The following is a 17,968-nucleotide window of genomic DNA, read 5'->3' as shown; positions in this document are numbered from 1 at the left end:
TTCTCCATGGCACAATGGCCTCCCTCCTTTGACTCCTAGTCCTCTTAGGGAATGAAACAAGATCTGTGATCTCTTCCAGGAGCACACATAAACCTGTATAAAGCATTTCCAGAAGCCTCTGGGCTCCTTGAATCCCTGTAGCAGAAAAGGGGGAGATTTAAAGAGAATGGGTACAGTGGTAAATTGAGTCATGGAGCAATTAAGACAAGTTGTAAATGACAGAAAGAACTCTAGCATCCTGGGCCACACTGGCCTGGTCGTGCCTCTAAGTGTGACAATAATGAGTATTACAGGAGGCCCTCTCACTTTTCATGTTATCTCTGTGCACTAGGTATTTTTTCTACTCCATGAAGAGCCCTCTGAAAAATCATGTAACTTCCTCGCATATTCTGCTGCAGAGCAGAACCAAAATGCCAAATTGGTGTCCTCTAAATCTGTTGCACATTTCATTCACCATTTTAATTCACTGAGCTGCTGTGTTTTCGTCTCACAACTTCTTATGGTTGAACCAGGCTATCAGGAAAAAAACCCAGTAATGAACTCCTGAGAACAGGCTCTCAGTCTCATTTCTATCTCCCATGCCTGGCTCATAGGTAACATTCATTAAAGGGAAAATGAATGACTAAACGAACTTACTGGGGCAAAAATCCTACCGGTGGCAGAATCTATAGACATCATTGTGTTGCCACAAAAAGGCCCTCATGATCACTAAATACTCTTTTAGTCGACCGCTGGCTGTGACTACATATTTAAAAAACAACTAAACAAAAAACAAAACAACAAAAAAAACTTTTAGCTCTGTCTTAAAACTTATTCCTAAAACACTAAATAGCTTTACATTAGTCTGCCTGTTATTAGAGGAATAATTAACAATCTTTATTAGTGAACAAGTAGATCTTATGAAGATCAAGCTTGTAGTGCAAATATATAAATTACAAATATTTCCAAAATACACTAAACTTTACAAATTTCACAATTGAAACTTAAATGCATTTATTTTTATTTTTGCAATAATTGCATGAAAGATGGAAACTAAAGCACCATTTCAATATCCTAAAGGTAATTGCTGCATTTATTGCTCATGTCATCTTGATATATGACTAGGAAACAAAGGTCAACCTTCTGCACTCATACATTATCAAATGTGAAAGCACAATATTTGATTCTGACCAACCTTTAAACTGCCCACAATGTGTGAAAAATAGGTGGAGTTTTACCTTGGTTTCAAAAAAGAAAAAATTGAACCCATGTTTCAGAAGGCGAAGGGTCAAGAAGTCTGTGGCAAGGTTAGATGTCAACACTATGAATCTCATAGTGTCTTCGCTTCTCAACGAGGTGTGGTGCAGTACAAGCAAAACCTGTATACTAATGAAGACAAAGGTCTAAAAATTAAATAGCCAGGCCCTCTGACAGAGGGCAGTATGTGGTGGACAACAATGTAAAAATAAGGACATAACTCACTTTCCTAGAGATCATCAAACCCTACAGAGCACACAGCGTTGTTTGCAGGCTCTGGTGAGGACAGAAGTGGCAGCTGCCACACCTCTCACTACTCATCTGGAATGCAGCAGCCTTAACATGAGCTGCTTGCTCTCACACTCCTTTTCCAACTCCACACGCTCTGCAACCCTGCTGACATACAACTTAGCAGTCACATAGCGTATCAGATTCAGAACTGGTGTTCGCTGGGAGGATAAATTGGTCTTACCAGAATTTATTGAAATCTGAGCAGCTCCTCCTCTCCATCAGTGACCAGGGACAGCAGGAGGGGAATGCCGAGAACAGCAGAAGAACGTTGCTGCTTTCAGTAGACTATGGTTTATTATTGTATTATTGTATTACTCTATTTGTGGTGGGAGCACTTGGGTCATGGCCCAATGTGGAGGTCAGAGCACAACCTTCTGGAGTCAGTTCTTTCCTTCTACCATGTGAGTCCTTGGGAGTGAATTCTAGTAGTCAGGCTTGGCAGCAAGTGGCCTTACCCACTGAGCCATCCTGCCTGGCTATGGTTATTTTAATAAGTTGAACTACAGGAGATTGCCATACTTAAGGGAAGAGAGGTCACACAATCAAAAAGAATTCAGATCTTCAAAAACCAAAAGAAAAACGTGCTAAAAAGGAACAGCAAGAATCCATACGCAATATTCAACCAAAATAAGAATATAGATTTTTTATTCCAGTTTATATTCAATTTCAGTTACAGGACTCAAAGCATTCGAATCTGAAAATCCATACACTATAGCTTTGTGAACACATAATTGAGAATAAGTTTATTCCAAATATGTTTGATTTCTCTTGAAAGTTTATTTTTATAAAGCAAACCACTGCAACTTTAAAAAAAAATGCATCAACTCCTAGGTAAGCAAAGCCTTTGGACTTCTTGCTAATAGACAGTAAAACATGAGTAGCCCATTTCATTTTTAGGAAACAGCTTATAGTTCATAAAACACAGATTGGAATGTCTTAATTCCACTTGTAACAAGCACAGGATCCATTTCCTTGTACTATGTTTTCCTTTGAGGCAAGCACGCAACTTTAAAATCTATATACTGGCCTATATATTGAAAAAGGAAATATTCTTAAATTATCTTGCATAAAGGTGTGTATGTATATCTAGGACCCACTAGATCCAGGTGTCAAAATGAGTAAGTTTTAAGGAAGCATCAGTCCTAGCCCCAAATGGGCTAGAATGTTAGTGACAAATCAGTGCAGAGCCCGGTGAGGTGGTCCAGAGGTTTAATCACAGCACTCTGAGGGCAGAGGCAGGCGGATCTCTGGGACTTCAAGGCCAGTGTGGTCTACACAGCAAGTTCAAGGCCACCAAGAGACGGAAGTGATACCCTTGAAGACCTTTATTTCTATTTGAATACCTTTACGTATTTCATAGGAAGGAGGGAAAGAATTATTGAACCCAAATCAACCTACCTGCAATTCATAAGCCCAACCCAAGTACCAGGCTCTTTTGAGCACTGGCCCACTCTCTCAGCCATTACATGTGCTTAGGTCATCTCCAGTTTAGTTTATCTTATGAGGCTCTCCTACGTCAGACACCAAGAGAACAAAAACAGTGATCAAGTATTAGCCCTCCATTAGTGCTTTGGGTAAGTTCTCACTCTTTAGTCCCAAATCCATCATTCACTGGAATTTCAGGTAGAAACAGCACACCCACTCTGGTATTGGTAAAGACAAGTCCACTGCTTATGAATAAGAATCTACTTTCTGGTTATAAGTGCAGTGTATCATTGGATTCCAAGTTCTGGCTTCCTTCGATTTGAGATCAAGGAGACAGAAACTAAGAAACATGATCTTTCTCCAGTGTTCACAGAGAGCTGAGAAGCAGACCTAAAAGGCAACCAGGTGTCTCCTGCACGAGATACCACGTGAGCACGAGGACCTCGACGGTTTTAGCCCAATTCTCTCAGCTACCAGAGTGTGCACAGGTAGTAGAGAAAGCCATTACAGTAACCATGTTTAAATCTTATCTGCAGCCCCATAAACCAGTTTTAGAAAATGAATTTAGTCTCCATGTGACACTTCTATCCTTGAAGTCACTGGAAGAACCCTAAGAGAATGCACATGATAGTACCTGGAACCTAAGCCTGACCAACAGGCAACATTACAAGCATGTGCACCAAATGCCCTGCCTGTAACACCCTTCAATGCAGACTACGAAATATTTATTGCCACAAAAATAATTTTTTCTCAGTTTTCCTAAGTCAAGTGCCAGGGATCTGGTAAAAGTCTTGAGTAGCTAAAAATTCTTTTCACAGAATTCTGGACTGAGGGAGGTTTTAAAAGCATTTTTTAATCTTCTCAGAGTACTTCCAACATTTATCAGTTTTGATGCCAAAGGAAAAAGAGGGAGGATGGCCAGTGTGCTCCTGAACCCACCTGTCAGCACCAGCCCCAGGCAACCATACCCAGCTTTTACACAGGTGCTGCAAAACCAAACTCCAATTAGTGTTCAAGCTTACAGAACACACTTTTCTCAGCTCTGACTCTGGCAACTTTTTAAAAAGTATTTTAATTTTGCACTAATTTCATTTGTCTGTGTGTGTAGACACACACGTGCCACAGCAGGCACAGAGGTCAGAGGAGAACCTGAGGGAGTTGGTTCTCTCCTTCTGCCACGTGGAGCATGGAAATCAAGGTCCAACCTAGGTCATCGGACTTAGCAGCAGGGACCTTTACCTGCAGACCCATCTTCTCTTGGGCCCTAAAAAGGTTAAAGGTAGTAGTAAAAAAAAAAAAAAAAATAGAAAATGCCAACCAATTAGCTTAAATAAGCTAAGACAAATTAACTGCCCACAGATTGATGCAATTCAAGTAAAGTTTTAATTCAGGGACTGTCTCATTTTAGTTTTACTGTTTTCATATATGCAGCACTGAAAATAATAACCTATGTGTATGGTGGAAGGGAGGTAGTTGTAAACAGTAGTTGCAACACAAAAGAGATGTGAGAGCTGTCTGGGAAGAAAACTGCTCCATGTCCCAGACTTTGTCAGTCAATACAGTAAGTTCAGATCCCCTCTCTCAAACACACAAATCACTGCCGGCAGAAGCAAGTGTGTAAAGTCGCACAACACAGAAGATAGGAAAGCGGCCCGATGAAGACGGAGAAACTCACTTAAAGGGTAGCTTTCGCAACCTGAGGGGAGGGAGGCAGCTATGAGAAGGCGATACAACGACAAGAGTGAGGCTTCAGAAGGAGGAAACAGGGAACAGGACAGGAGCCTGCCACAGAGAGCCTCTGAAAGGCTCTACGCTGCGGGCTATCAAAGATGCTGAGACTTATAGCCAACCTCTGGGCAGAGTGCAGGGAGTCTTATGAAAGAAGTGGGAAATAGTAAGTCCTGGAGAGGACAGGAGCTCCACAAGGAGAGCAACAGAACCAAAACATCTGGGCACAGGGGTCTTTCCAGAGACTCATACTCCAACCAAGGACCATTCATGGAGATAACCTAGAACCCCTGCACAGCTGTAGCCCATGGCAGTTCAGTGTCCAAGTAGGTTCCATAGCAATGGGAACAGGGACTGTCTCTGACAGGAACTGATTGGCCTGCTCTTTGATCACCTCCCCCTGAAGGGGGAGCAGCCTTACTACAGAGGAATAAAATGCAGCCACTCCTGATGAAATCTGATAGGCTAGGGTCAAAGGGAAGGGGAGGAAGACTTCCCCATCAGTGGACTGGGGAGGGGTATGGGTGAAGAAACAGGAGGGATGATGGGATTGGGAGGGGAAGAAGGAGAGAGCTACAGGGGAGATACAAAGTGAATAAATTGTAATTAATAAAAATTTAAAAAAAACATCTTCAATCTCAGAAAAAAAAGTGAGGCTTTCAGGAACTGGAGCAACAGTTAAACAGTAGAGTTGTGCTTGGCATCTATGAGGCCATGGGTTCCATTCCAAAGACTAAAAGAGAAAAGTCATCATAAGTCATTTGCTTACATTCAGATCTCAGATTTCCCACACCAGATGTAGACCTCTGAGAAAGCTGCTTATTCTCTCAACATTGTTTCTTTCCTGTAACTATAGATATAAAATCTCCACAGGACTGTTCCCCAAGAAACAAAATTGTGTGTAAACAGACATAACATAGCGGGCAGCATGTTATTTGATGGAACAATGCAGATTTATTACCAACTTAATGAGATGAAAAAATAATATAAATGTAAAGTATTTAAGAGGAAAGCAAGGCACAGTGGCTCATGAAAATGATTCCAGTATCCAGGAATCTGAAGCCACAAGGAATCTGAGGCCATAAATTCCAGACTAAGCTGGACTATACTGCAATATTCAATAGGGGTGAGGGCATTAAGGAGCTGCAGATAAGCAGTTTTAATACAGAGGAAAGGAGGAAATAGACTCTAAATTCTGGCTTGAATACTGATGCTTTTTGGTGAAATGAGAATCAAGTTTGAACAAGTATTCTTTTTAAGATACTAATTTCACAATGCCATGGCAGTAGGTGCATGAACACATAGCTATGAACAAAACAGGGCAAGCTAGAGATCTGACATTCATAGACAGTAATTATTAAGTCCCTGGGCAGTGATAAAGCTCCCAGAGAATCAATGTACAGAGGTAAGAACTGACAGTAAGTAGAAGCCAGAGAACACCAACATTTAAAGATGGCAGAGGGGCGCCAGGTGTGGTGGCACATACCGTGAATGCCAGCCAGGTGGTGGAGGCAGGTGGACCTCTGTGAATTCGAGGCCAGCTTCATCTACAGAGAGAGTCAAGGACAGACAGAGCTGCAGAGAAACCTTGTCTTAAAAAAGGGTGGAAGAAGTCTTCAAAAAATACTGAAAACAAGAAACCAGAGAAGATAATGGTAGTGTACGTAGAGAACCTAAAGGATAAAGACGTCTCAAAGAAAAAAGCACACTCAGCCAAATCAACACTTCTGCCAAGTTGGAGAAGAACAAGTGGGAGTATCCACTGGATTTGTCACGTCATCCACATGACAAATGAGTGGAGCACTGCTGGACTCTCAACAGACAGACAGACAGAAGAAGAGCAGATTGCGAAGGCAGTGGGTGAGAAAAATACCCTGCAGTAAGGATTCCGAACAAGGACACAGCGATGTGACACAGGCGTAAAAGGCAGGGGGTCAGCTCAAACAGGGTATGAGAGGGCAATCTCTGTCAGACAACAACTTTAAGCTGACACTTGAGGCAGGGAAGGGCAGACATAGCCACAGAGCTGAGAGGAGACTCCTACAGCTACATTGGAAGGATGTGGGTAGGAAAGACAGAGAGAAGATAAACCCTGTGGGGAGGTCACGCTGAGGACAGTGACACAGTGACCTGGTGAGTGCTTGTGAACAGGGAAGTTAGCGCTCTGGTTTCTCTCATTTACACTAATCCTAATAATCAGAAATAATTCTCTTCAGCCATTGTCTGTTATAACATCAGAATAAGGTTTTCTGTTTTAAAATACAGCAAACAGTTACATACCTGTCGTGTTAAAATTTTTGATTATCTGTATCTGTGAGGAAGAGTGCGCACATGAGTTTAGTGTTCCAGGCCAGGTAGAAGACATCCGATTCGCTGGAGCTGGCGTTACAGGAGGGAGCTAAGCTGGGTGCTGAGAGGGTAACTCTGGCACTCTGGGAGAGCAGGGCTCGCCTAACCACCTAGCTACTCTCTTCATATTCCTTTTTGGAGATGTTTTTATAATAGGGACTCATTTTTGAGCATTGTACACCAGACATTTTTAACAAGACTCAGCAAGATGCTACTAACATATTAGCACACACACACACACACACACATACACACACTTTAAAAACAAAAGGTTATATAAGGCTGGAAAAATGGCTTAGTGATCAACAGTACTTCCTGCTCTTCCAGCCAAGTTTGATCTCTAGCACCCATGTGGCAGCTCACAGACATCTGTAACTATTATTTCAAATGACCTAGTACCCTCTTCTGGCCTCTGCAGATACCTGGTACACAGACACATATGCAAGAGAAACATTCATACTCATAAAAATAAACACACCTTTTTAAAAAAGATTATATTCTAGTTTCAGTTCTCCATTTAATCTATCATTTAAACACGTGCATATGACAACATTAATGCAGAAAACTGTTTCTGTTCAGAGCAACTGAACTGAATGTTCATTTTTTTTTAAAATACATTATCTGCCAGAGAAAGAATCTATGGCCCTTCCATAGATTTCACAAAAATTTCAATAATAATAACAAATTCTGCCATATAACCTTATATGTATTAATTATCCAGCAAGAAAGCTAGGCACATCATATAAATAATTTTTATCATCCCAGTACCTATGGAAAAGATATTATTCTTCCCATTTTACAGATGAAATAAATGCAAAGCTGACATTCACGTTAGTCTCACATGCTTAACTTTACAGGCACTAAAGTGTCTCAGAACATTAACAAGCTGCGTTTTTCTGTATGTCAGATGAGGTGTTGAGTCATAAAAGTGAACTTTTAAATGATAAAAACTATGCTTAACTTAAATAAACATTTGATAGCCAAAAGATTAGCCAGACACACTATCGTTCATGTCTCCCCTGTAGCATAAATTCACTTCAGTTGTTTCAATATTGGAGAAGACACATAAAGGAAGCTAGAATAAATTAACATACTGTGTTTAATAGCTAGTCTATATCAAAAAAATCTTCCCACCTGATACTTGGTATACATATTCAATCCAATGAGCTTCATTAAAGTTAATTTCCTTTCTTAAAAACATACTTGTCTCTCAAAGTTAAAAACTACCAATGGCATAATGTGTTTCAAAATCAGAAAAAAAATAACTTCTGAGTAAAAACACTAAATTTCTTATTTCTTTAAATGAAAACAAACCATCATAATTTGCTATATATTTATGATACAGTGAGCTCTCCCTACCAAGATTTTTTTTTCAGATAGCCAAGTCATCCATCAAGACACCTTGTGAAGAAGTCTAGATATTTATATAACAGAGGAAAGAACGCTTCCAGGTTATCTTTATTTTCCTTAACAAAACACACACACATAAAAATGCATTTATATTATCATTATTTTACAAATATAAATAATACCAAGAATTCAAGTACAGTCAAGTGCAGACGTATTTCCTATTTGTTAATATGTAAACATAAACTAACTATATACATCACGTGCCTTTGGCCCAGCTGCAAAATAAAAGACATCAAAAGAAACCCTGCACTTGACTGTTCAGTTGCATTCTTAATGAGAATCCGTACCAATGTCTATGTAATGAAGGTAACAGCTTTCAGTATCACTTCATGTAAACACCTAAATAGATATTTCCTTCCCACGAGCAAATATCTCAAGAGTTAAAATTTAACGATGAAGTATTCAAAATCTTAATTATGTTTCAATCCTTAAACACTATTCAAGAAATTATTCCTAGCCAAAATTGTTCCTATGTCAAAATGGGTATTATTTACAAGTTATACATGTAGAAAACAAAATGCTTTAAAAAAATTTAGAATGCACAAAGTATTTAACAGCTATGTCTCTGCATATTAACTGATACCACATGCTTTTACTTTCAATGCCCAGTGATAGGACTTGGACACACTGAACTTGCTGGGCAATCTGAATTTGAATAATATTAAGCATGTATCTAGAAGGCAATTTTTTCTTGAGTACCACAAAAAAAGCAATAACTGACATCAACAAGACTACAAATATCCAGTTGAAGGCACATAGAAGTATTTACTACTTTGTCACCAAAGATTCTTCACTTGGTTCAAGATTAGAAGCCAAATCAGCTCTGAGAACAGCTGACTTGGCTTCATTTGCTGATGTTTCCTCATTCTCAGTCTCTTCTTGTTTCTCCCCTGGCTCCTCTGAACCAGATGTTTCTCCAATCATTTGGCTTGTCTGCTCTGTAACTGGTATTTTGTCATCTCTCTGCTCTGTACTACAATCAAGAACATCTTGTTCTTCTAAAGATTCTGAAAAGAGAAAAAGACACAAGACTTCAGGGATATCCAAATGTCAAAACTGCTAAATAAGACAAGTCAAAGATAGGCATACACACATGCTAAGAAATAGCAGACTGGTCCAACATAACCTTTTAAATATTTTACAATAAGCACTTAATTCTATACCATACCACTTAGGAATTAGTATAACCGAATAACTGGAAGAAATAAACCCATACCTTTATAATTTCATACACAATAAGCTTCTAAAGATACATCTGCAAGCTCAATGTCCAAAACTCAAGGCTCCAAGAAAATGAAATGCTATACATGCACTGATTTTTTAATAACTTGACACAAACTTGAGTCACCTTGGAAAGAGAGAAGAGCTACCTCCAGGAGACTGCCTATGAGCTTGCGGCATTTCCTGATTAATGATTGATGTGGGAGGGCCCAGCCCACTGTGGGGAGTGCCAACCTTGGGCAGGTGAACTTGGGTTTTACTTAAAAAAAAAAAAAAAAAAAAAAAAAAGGCGGGGGGTGGGCAAGCCAGTAAGCCGCACCCACTGTGTGGTCTCTACTTCAGTTCCTGCCTCCAGGCTCTTGTCTTGAATTTCTGACCCAACTTCCATCAATGGCGGACTGTGACCAGGGAGTTCAGAGTTGTAAGAGGAAATAAACCCTTTCCTCCATGAAATTGGTTTGGGTATTTTATCACAGCAAGAGAAACCTAACAATAGAGCAAAATAAGGGAAGAACTAAGAGGCGAGCCTGGTGGCGGTGCTGCACGCCTGTAGTCCTAGGGCGGAGGCAGGGGACCTCTGTGAGTTTCAAGGGCAGCCTGCATTCCATGACAGCCAAAGCTATACAGAAAACACTGTCTTAAAAAAAGGAAAAAAAAGTATAGAAAACAAAGCAAATATACAATCTCCCAGGTTACGGAACAGAAAATCATTTCCCTTACACCTAAGCAAAACTGTAAGCGATGTGTGAATGTATACTTTTGTGCATATGCATGCATGCACATGAATGTATGTACGTATGTATGTATGCATGTATGTATGTATGTAGGCAGTACTCTCCCCATCTTATTATTCAAGGATGAGAGAAATCAAAATCTACCTTTTCTGCCTATATATTTTGTCTCCCCTTAGCCCTACCCAAGCTCTCGCTATTTAGGGATCTGAATACAACTGCAAACTTTAGGGTGCTAAGATAAATAAAAAGGTCCTTTTGTCTATATACTAAAAGTTGTGTTCTTAGTCCCTGCCTAAAAATTTACTCCCTTTAAATTCTATTTTTGAGTTTTAACTTAGATCACTTAATAATAATAATTTAATAATAACAAGTTTACTAATTAAATTTTATTTAATTCTTTACATTTTTAAAGAATGAGATGGGGGAGTGGTAAAAGCAGAGAAGCTTTAAGTCACGTAATTTTCAAATCAAAGACAAATCTAGCTTTAAAGTATTTTTTCATAATAAAACTAATATTCCTGCTAGCAGAAAAATAATTAAACTACATGAGCTGAGCAAAAGGCAAAACTTTCCTATACTCATAAGTGTTCTTTATGATAAACTGTGTTACTGATACAAACAAAGCAAAACAAAACCAAACCTGGGGGAAGGCCAGCCTGCTTAAGGTTCTAGTTAAATCCCTCGTAACATATAGCTCAAATTCCACAAAGTCAATAATTTTTCAAGAAAATTATGTATATTATGAGCACATTGGTATGGAAGTACTAGAAATCCACGGTTTTAGCATAGTAGGTCAATAACCACAAGCACATCTTTTGTCAGGACTTGGAAAGTATTTTTAAAGTATTATCTCAAACAGCTATGTCCTGGATTTCCATTACAACAACTTTCATCTTTACAAGATAAAGGCCCAGATTCCACAGTTAGGGCATCCACATAATGATGTCTTACTGAATGACAATTCAAACAGCTGATCACAAAAAGTAGTGAGGAATGGTCATAAATCATACTTGTGACACATGATTATAGGAACCCTGGTTTGTTATAATATAGAACTTAAATGGCATTGCTGCACCACTTGAAATCTTAACTGAAACCCAGGAAAGAAATGCAGTAAGCCACTCGAGTTTTGCTAAATGAGAAGGGCAGAAAGGGCAAGTGAAACTCTATGAATATATACAAGCCATTTCTGCTATAAAAGCAAACAAGTTCATCTGCAGAAAACTTAGGCGTTACCAACCATGTGTAATTCAAGCCCCACAGAATTTTAAGAGTCATGGTTTTCTACAGTTCTTCTGGCCATAAAGCAATATATATTCGGCATGAACACTGCAATTTGTCTGTAAGCCTTCAGAAAGGAACCTATTAAGCCACATAGAATGAAAAACAAACAAAGCAGAAGGCTAATAACATAGGGCACAACTCACAAACACCATGTTCAAGTGAACATAGGCGCATACCACTGGCCAAAACCTAACAGAATGACACGATAGCAACAGGGTCAAGGTTCAAAGTTTATTAAACTTTTGTAATATTAACTTCAAAAACTTTGCCACGTCAAATCCAATTTTAAAATTCTAGGTTTGTATAAAAATGCTAGTAGAAAAAAATAGAACTATACTACTGGAAATTTCAAACATCTATAAAACATGAATTCAAAGAATACCATGTGTCTCAATAATTAGAAAATATGGCACAATTTCCAGTCAAAATTATAGTTCAGAAAATATATGGAAAACTAAAAACTCAGTGAAATGATAAATAGGACTTGAAAATAAGTGAAGTGCCTATTCCCTTGGGTTGACCTGTAGAAAAACAATCTTGATGGAAACAATAATTAAAACAAAACAAAAACAAACAAATAAAAAAACAGCCTGGCATGTGGCACGTCTGTGAAACAAATCATAGGATTTGATGTTGAGAAGCCAATCCCAGCTTACAGGAAACCATACAAACAAGATCTAAATGACCAGGTGCACAGTATCAACAAATATGTAGCAATTTCACATTTAAACATTAGAACATTATAACAAGACCATGTACAATTCCTGAAGTATTTATTTCTATAGGAACATCATTTGCCTATTCTAAGGAAAACAAAAATTGGGAAATTTGTTGTTGTTGTTTTAATGAAGCTGCAATTTAAAATAGTTTGGAAATGTAAACTACAGTTTAAAAGATGTTAGTTAGTATTTGACCATAAGATACCAAAGGACTAAGTCTCAAAATAGTGACTTGAATGACCTAATTATATATGCAAGAGAAAAAAAAATAAAATCAGGTTTGGGATCTATAATACAAAATAAAAAACAAACAGCATACCACAATGTAACATAACAAAAATGACACATGAGTCTGTTTTGTTTCCTATTCCTGTACCCCACCCTCCACACCAATATTACTAAGAAAGCAGGGTTTCTAATAACAGCAACTGGTAACTGACTGTTCAGGCTAAGTCTCAGCTTAGATAGACAAGTCAAACTCCAAACTGAATGGACTGTAATAAATGCAATTGCTTCACCTATAAACACACACATGCAGCAAAATATAAGATACTTACTTTAGCTTTAGACTTTTATCCTAGCTTCTAAGAAAAAAAAAAAAAATAATCTAGCAAAACAACTTGATTTGTTTTTGCCTTGGAAAGAAATCAAAACTTGTTCTTCTAGCACATCAGTTCTCGCTATAGAGGTACACTATACATATTCCACCCCATCATTAAATTAAAATTGGCAATTTTTGTTTTTAATCCCAAAGGTTATAAAGGCATTTTTCACAAGATTTGTCTTCCTTAGAGTCAATATATTTAAAGAACAAAGGCAAGAATTTCATCCCAACTCCTAAGAACGACTCATTAAATTATAACCAATTTTAAAAAATACTAAAATTCAAAACACAGAATACTATTTGGTTGTTTAATCATTTGTTAACAATTTAATTAAACAAATTAAGAGTTTCATTAAAAGTCAATGAAATGACTCCTAATGATATTCTGCTATATTCAGGGGATCTAGCCCAATCATCATCAGAGAGGCTTCCCAGTAGCCAATGGGAACAGATACAGAGATCCACAGCTAGACATTAGGCAGGACTCAGGGAAACTCTGTAGAAGAAAGGGAAGAAGGACTGTAGGAACCAGAGGAGTCAAGGACACCAGAAGAACATGGCCCACAAAATCAACTCCACAGGGCTCACAGACTGAGACAGCAACCACAGAGCTTGCATAGGTCTGTGTGAGGTCCTTTGCAAACATGCTGTGGTTGTTTAGCTTGAATTTTTTTTTTTTTTTTTTTTTGACTCCTGACAATGAGAGTGGAGATGTCTCTGGCTCTTTCACCTGCTCATGGGATCTTTGTTCTACTACTGGGTTGCCTCATCCAGCCTTGATAGGAGGGTCTCTGCCTAGTCTTCCTACATCTTGTTTTACAGAGTACAGGCAATATCAGTGGGAGGCCTGCTCTTTTCTACAGGGAAAGGAGCAGTGGGTCTAGGGGAGAAGGGAGGTGGGTGAAACTGGAAGGCTATGGTTGGGATGTATTGTACGAGAGAATAATAAATTTTAAAAAAAGTTTCATTAAAAAGCAATGACCTAAAACTAAACCATTAAGTAGAAGTGATTAGAAAAAAAAGTCAGAATATCAAATTATATCTGTATCTAAAACAAAATACAGCAATATACTATTCAGAAAGTTGAATATAAATAAAAATTGAAGCTTTTGTGAGGAGTCTGATATATACATATTATCAAATGGTACAATTTCCTAGAGCATAAGAAAAATACTAAAAAACAGAATTCTTATTAATTCAATATAGCCTAATAGTAACAATTTGCATAAAAGAAAAGTAAATATCAGATTACAGACAAATTTTATATTACATAAAGTTTAGTTTGCCAGTATGAGGTAGAGGCCATGAATTTTCATATTACTGAGTGAATACAAGCCATTTTAACTAAAGTAATTCCATGAACCTTAGATAAACACAACTGAGCAATAGAAACAGTATCTTTCAAACATGGTAGCAAAAATAGAATCACTAAACTTACACAAAAATGTAGATGTTGTTACTCTGATTATGAAGGCTGTGAACAGAATGCTGGATACAAAGTATTTTGAAAAGCATTTTATTTATCACCATTATTATTAGCGCTGGGGTGGTGCATGCACCAAGGCATGCCTGTGAGAGCCAGAGAAAAACACTATTGAGCAGGTTCTCTCTTTCTACCTTTATGCAGATTCAAAGGATCAGACTTTCATGGCAAGTACTTGTATTCACTGGGTCATCTTGCTGACCACAGATTTGAGGGAAGAAAAACCTAATCATCCACTTAATGTCAGTTGCAAAATTAATTTTTTATGTATTTGTGTTTTATTTATTTATACATTATAATTTAATCATGAAAGGAAATAAGGAATCTAAAAGCAAGTCCTTTTTGGTATGCCATACCTAGTATACCTTTAGAAATACAACAATTACTGTCTCTGATTAAGAGCAATTTCTTCTAAGTCTCTGGTAAAAAAAAAAAAAAAAAAAAACTTGACAAGATTCTATATGCTGTTCTAAAAAGTGATTCAGAAATTTAAAAACCTTACCTAAATGCAACTATCAGAATCCAGACAAAACTTAACTACAAAGACACATGGTGTAGACTGGAAGGAGAAATTCTTAGTTCTGAATCATTTATATAAATGCTTGTTGATATGTGTTGAGAGAAAATTTCACAAGGAAATCACCTTTTCATAGTATTTGTAAATTCAACATAATCTGTGCAGTTTCCGCTATCAAGAAGCTATTTAATACGCTTTCAAAATACAAAATGACAGGAGGCTTTTCTGTCGTCTGGGAGGCTCCAGCCAACAACAGATGGAGACAGATGCTGGAACTTGTAGCCAAGCATGGGGCAGAACTCTGAAGTTCCTGAGGAAATGTTTGGGGAAAGATGGAAGTACCTGGAGGGGACATAAACATCACAAAAAGGCCAACAGAGACAACTAACCCAGTCCCATGGGGCCTTTCAGAAACTGAGACATCAACTAAGGAGCATGCATGATATGGACCTAGGGCCCTGCACACATGTAGCTGATAGGTAGCTTGGTCTTCATATGGGGCCCCTGGAGAGTTGCGGTCTGTTGTTTTTAACATGGACTCTGAACTCTATTGCCTGCTTTTAGATCACTTCTCCCTAGCAGGGCTGCCTTGCCTGTCCTCAGGGGATGACGACAAGAGCAGTCCTGATGTGACTTGATGTGCTGGGGAAAGTTAATATTGGGGGGGGGGGGATCCACTTTTCTGGGGGGAAAGGGAGAAAGGGAAAAGGAGGGAGAGTGGGGGAGTACTGGGAGGAGGGTACTTGGGATGTAAAGTAAATAATATAAAATTTTTAAAAATGCAGAATGAAAACAAAATGTCTGTCCAGTCGGTCCTCAACTTCCTACAGAACTGAAGAATTTAGAAATCAGAACGTTAACCTCCCAGCTACACTGGCTATCAGCATAGAGTAGATGACTGAAGTCACACTGTCATATTTAATGGCTCAACTCAACTACGTGGTACACCACCAGTGTTTATAACAAACACAATCCTTTGTTCGTCAGAAACACTTAGTGTCGTTTACTATAGGATCCAGGATTAGACTGATAACTGTGTCTGTCGCAGTGTAACAACAGGAGTCTTGGAGAAAAGTTTCCATCTTCTGAAGAATCAAAAAGGAAAAAAACCATGGCTGGCCACGCTGATGAATCCAAAGAGAAGCACGAGAAACTTACTACTCTAAGTGTCCTTAACAAATGGAATTATTGCTTCAGCCTTTAGTACTACGGAGTCATCAGACCCTGCCTCAAGTTTGGTCTTCACCTATTAACATTACCTTACTGGGGTTCACTTTGAGCCAGTTAGACTTCATTCCGGAGATTTCAGATAGAAAATGAGACATCTGAGGTATTGTTCCTCCTAGATTAGATGAGAAGGAAAGGTATAGCTGTATGTTGCTTGCTAACTATCCATCTTGACCTTAGTAGAAGAAATAAAAAATAGGACCCATTATCAAGATTTATATTTTGCTGGCTTTTCTTTTCCTCTTAGAAAACACTACTGGTTTTCAAGCATTCACTTTAGCTTTCTTAAGCAAGGTTACTCATGGAACGGACTTCAGTTTTTCCTCTAGGCATCTTCAGCATAAAATCCTTTATTCTCAGTTCCAAGAGGCCGCAAGGCCAAGGCAGATGGTTTGCATGTGTCAGCATGCAGCTCAGAGCATGACGTAAGCAAAAGAAAAAGGTTGACACTGTGTTTGGAGTTGCTGCTGCAGACTTGGAGACGAAGGTGCATCCACTCAGCGTTGGAAGTGCACAGACTCAGTCACAGCCGTCTGTACTCACGTTCACTTTGATATTTGTTAGTAAGCCGAAAGCCAAGCCCAATTCCACACATATTTCAGGTTCATTCCTCAAAGTTTAAAAAAACAAAACTAAACAAAAACTTGAATCTCATACTAACCTTGTGCTATCTAAAATATTCACTGCTTCACATAATGCAGCAATATTAATGCTCTTATAAAAAAACAAATCAAACATATGTAAGTGATAATTGCTACTAAATTTGTGAGCTTCCAGTATATTTTTATAGACTAGTCACAGCACCAAAATATTATAGTCTGTTTCAAAATTTTAGCCATCTTCATGATTTAGAGCTGAGTAACAAAAAAAAAAAATTGAGTGAATACTAATTAAAGGAATAGTTGGCAGTTTTCTACTTCACCTTGTCCATTTTTGCATGAAACTTCCTTAAGAATTCCTAAGATAACTGGGACTCATAACCAAACCTCCGGCAGAGTGGAGGGAATCAAAAAAAGGGAGGGGGGAGTTAGTACAACCTGGAGAGGACGGGGGGTTCCACAAGGACCAAATATATCTGGGCACAGGGGTCTTTTGTGAGACTGTTTCTCCAAACAAGGACCATGTATGGATGCAACCTAGAGCCCCTGCTCAGATGTAATCCTTGGTAGCTCAGTGTCCAAGTGGGTACCCTAATAAGGGGAACAGGGACTGTTTCTGGCATGAACTCAATGGCAGGCTCTTCGACCTCTCCCCGCTCCCCCTTCCCCCAGGGAGGAGCAGCCTTGCTAGGCCACAGAGGAGGACTTTGCAGCCAGTCCTGAAGACACCTGATAAACCAGTATCAGATGTAAGGGGAGGAGGTTCTCCCTTTTCAGTGGACTTGGAAAGGAGCAGAGAGGAGATGAGGGTGGGAGGGTGGAATTGGGAGGGAAAGAGGGAGTGGGATACAGCAGGGATACAAAGTTAACAAACTGTAACTAATATTAAAAAAATAAAAAATTAAAAAAATTCCTAGACAGAACTGCAAAATGAATTCTAAAACAAAAGTTCTTATAAATTTTATTTCTACACAAAAAAAGTGACACCTTTATCACAGGCAATGTTAAGCTCATGGAGCGCTAATAAACTGTCTAAATGAAACACATACTATTAATTAACCAAGTTGTCCAAAATATGCAAAGATGGCTTTCCAACTCCCAAGTTCCCTGTTTCCTGGTCTTCTCTACCAATCTGGGTAGT

General features: G+C 38.5%; 1 protein-coding gene across 2 annotated transcripts in view; it reads right to left on the bottom strand.

The window, feature by feature from the left end:
- Positions 1-2,144: 2,144 nt before the first annotated feature.
- Positions 2,145-17,968, bottom strand: part of Lnpk (lunapark, ER junction formation factor) — a 76,597-nt gene continuing 60,773 nt past the window's right edge. The window contains exons 13-14 of one of the 2 annotated variants that reach the window (XM_060390436.1): positions 16,261-16,343; positions 9,311-9,446 (exon numbers count right to left, since the gene is read on the bottom strand). In XM_060390436.1, the coding sequence (XP_060246419.1) occupies positions 9,438-9,446; positions 16,261-16,343 (92 nt within the window). In that variant the 3' untranslated portion in view covers positions 9,311-9,437. Of the gene's footprint in view, positions 9,447-16,260; positions 16,344-17,968 lie in introns of both variants that reach the window. The other variant, XM_060390435.1, reaches the window with a different exon arrangement.

This window comes from Meriones unguiculatus, chromosome 8 (genome assembly GCF_030254825.1).
Source record: "Meriones unguiculatus strain TT.TT164.6M chromosome 8, Bangor_MerUng_6.1, whole genome shotgun sequence".
NCBI lineage: Eukaryota > Metazoa > Chordata > Mammalia > Rodentia > Muridae > Meriones > Meriones unguiculatus.
This window is presented reverse-complemented; position numbering and strand designations above follow the sequence as displayed.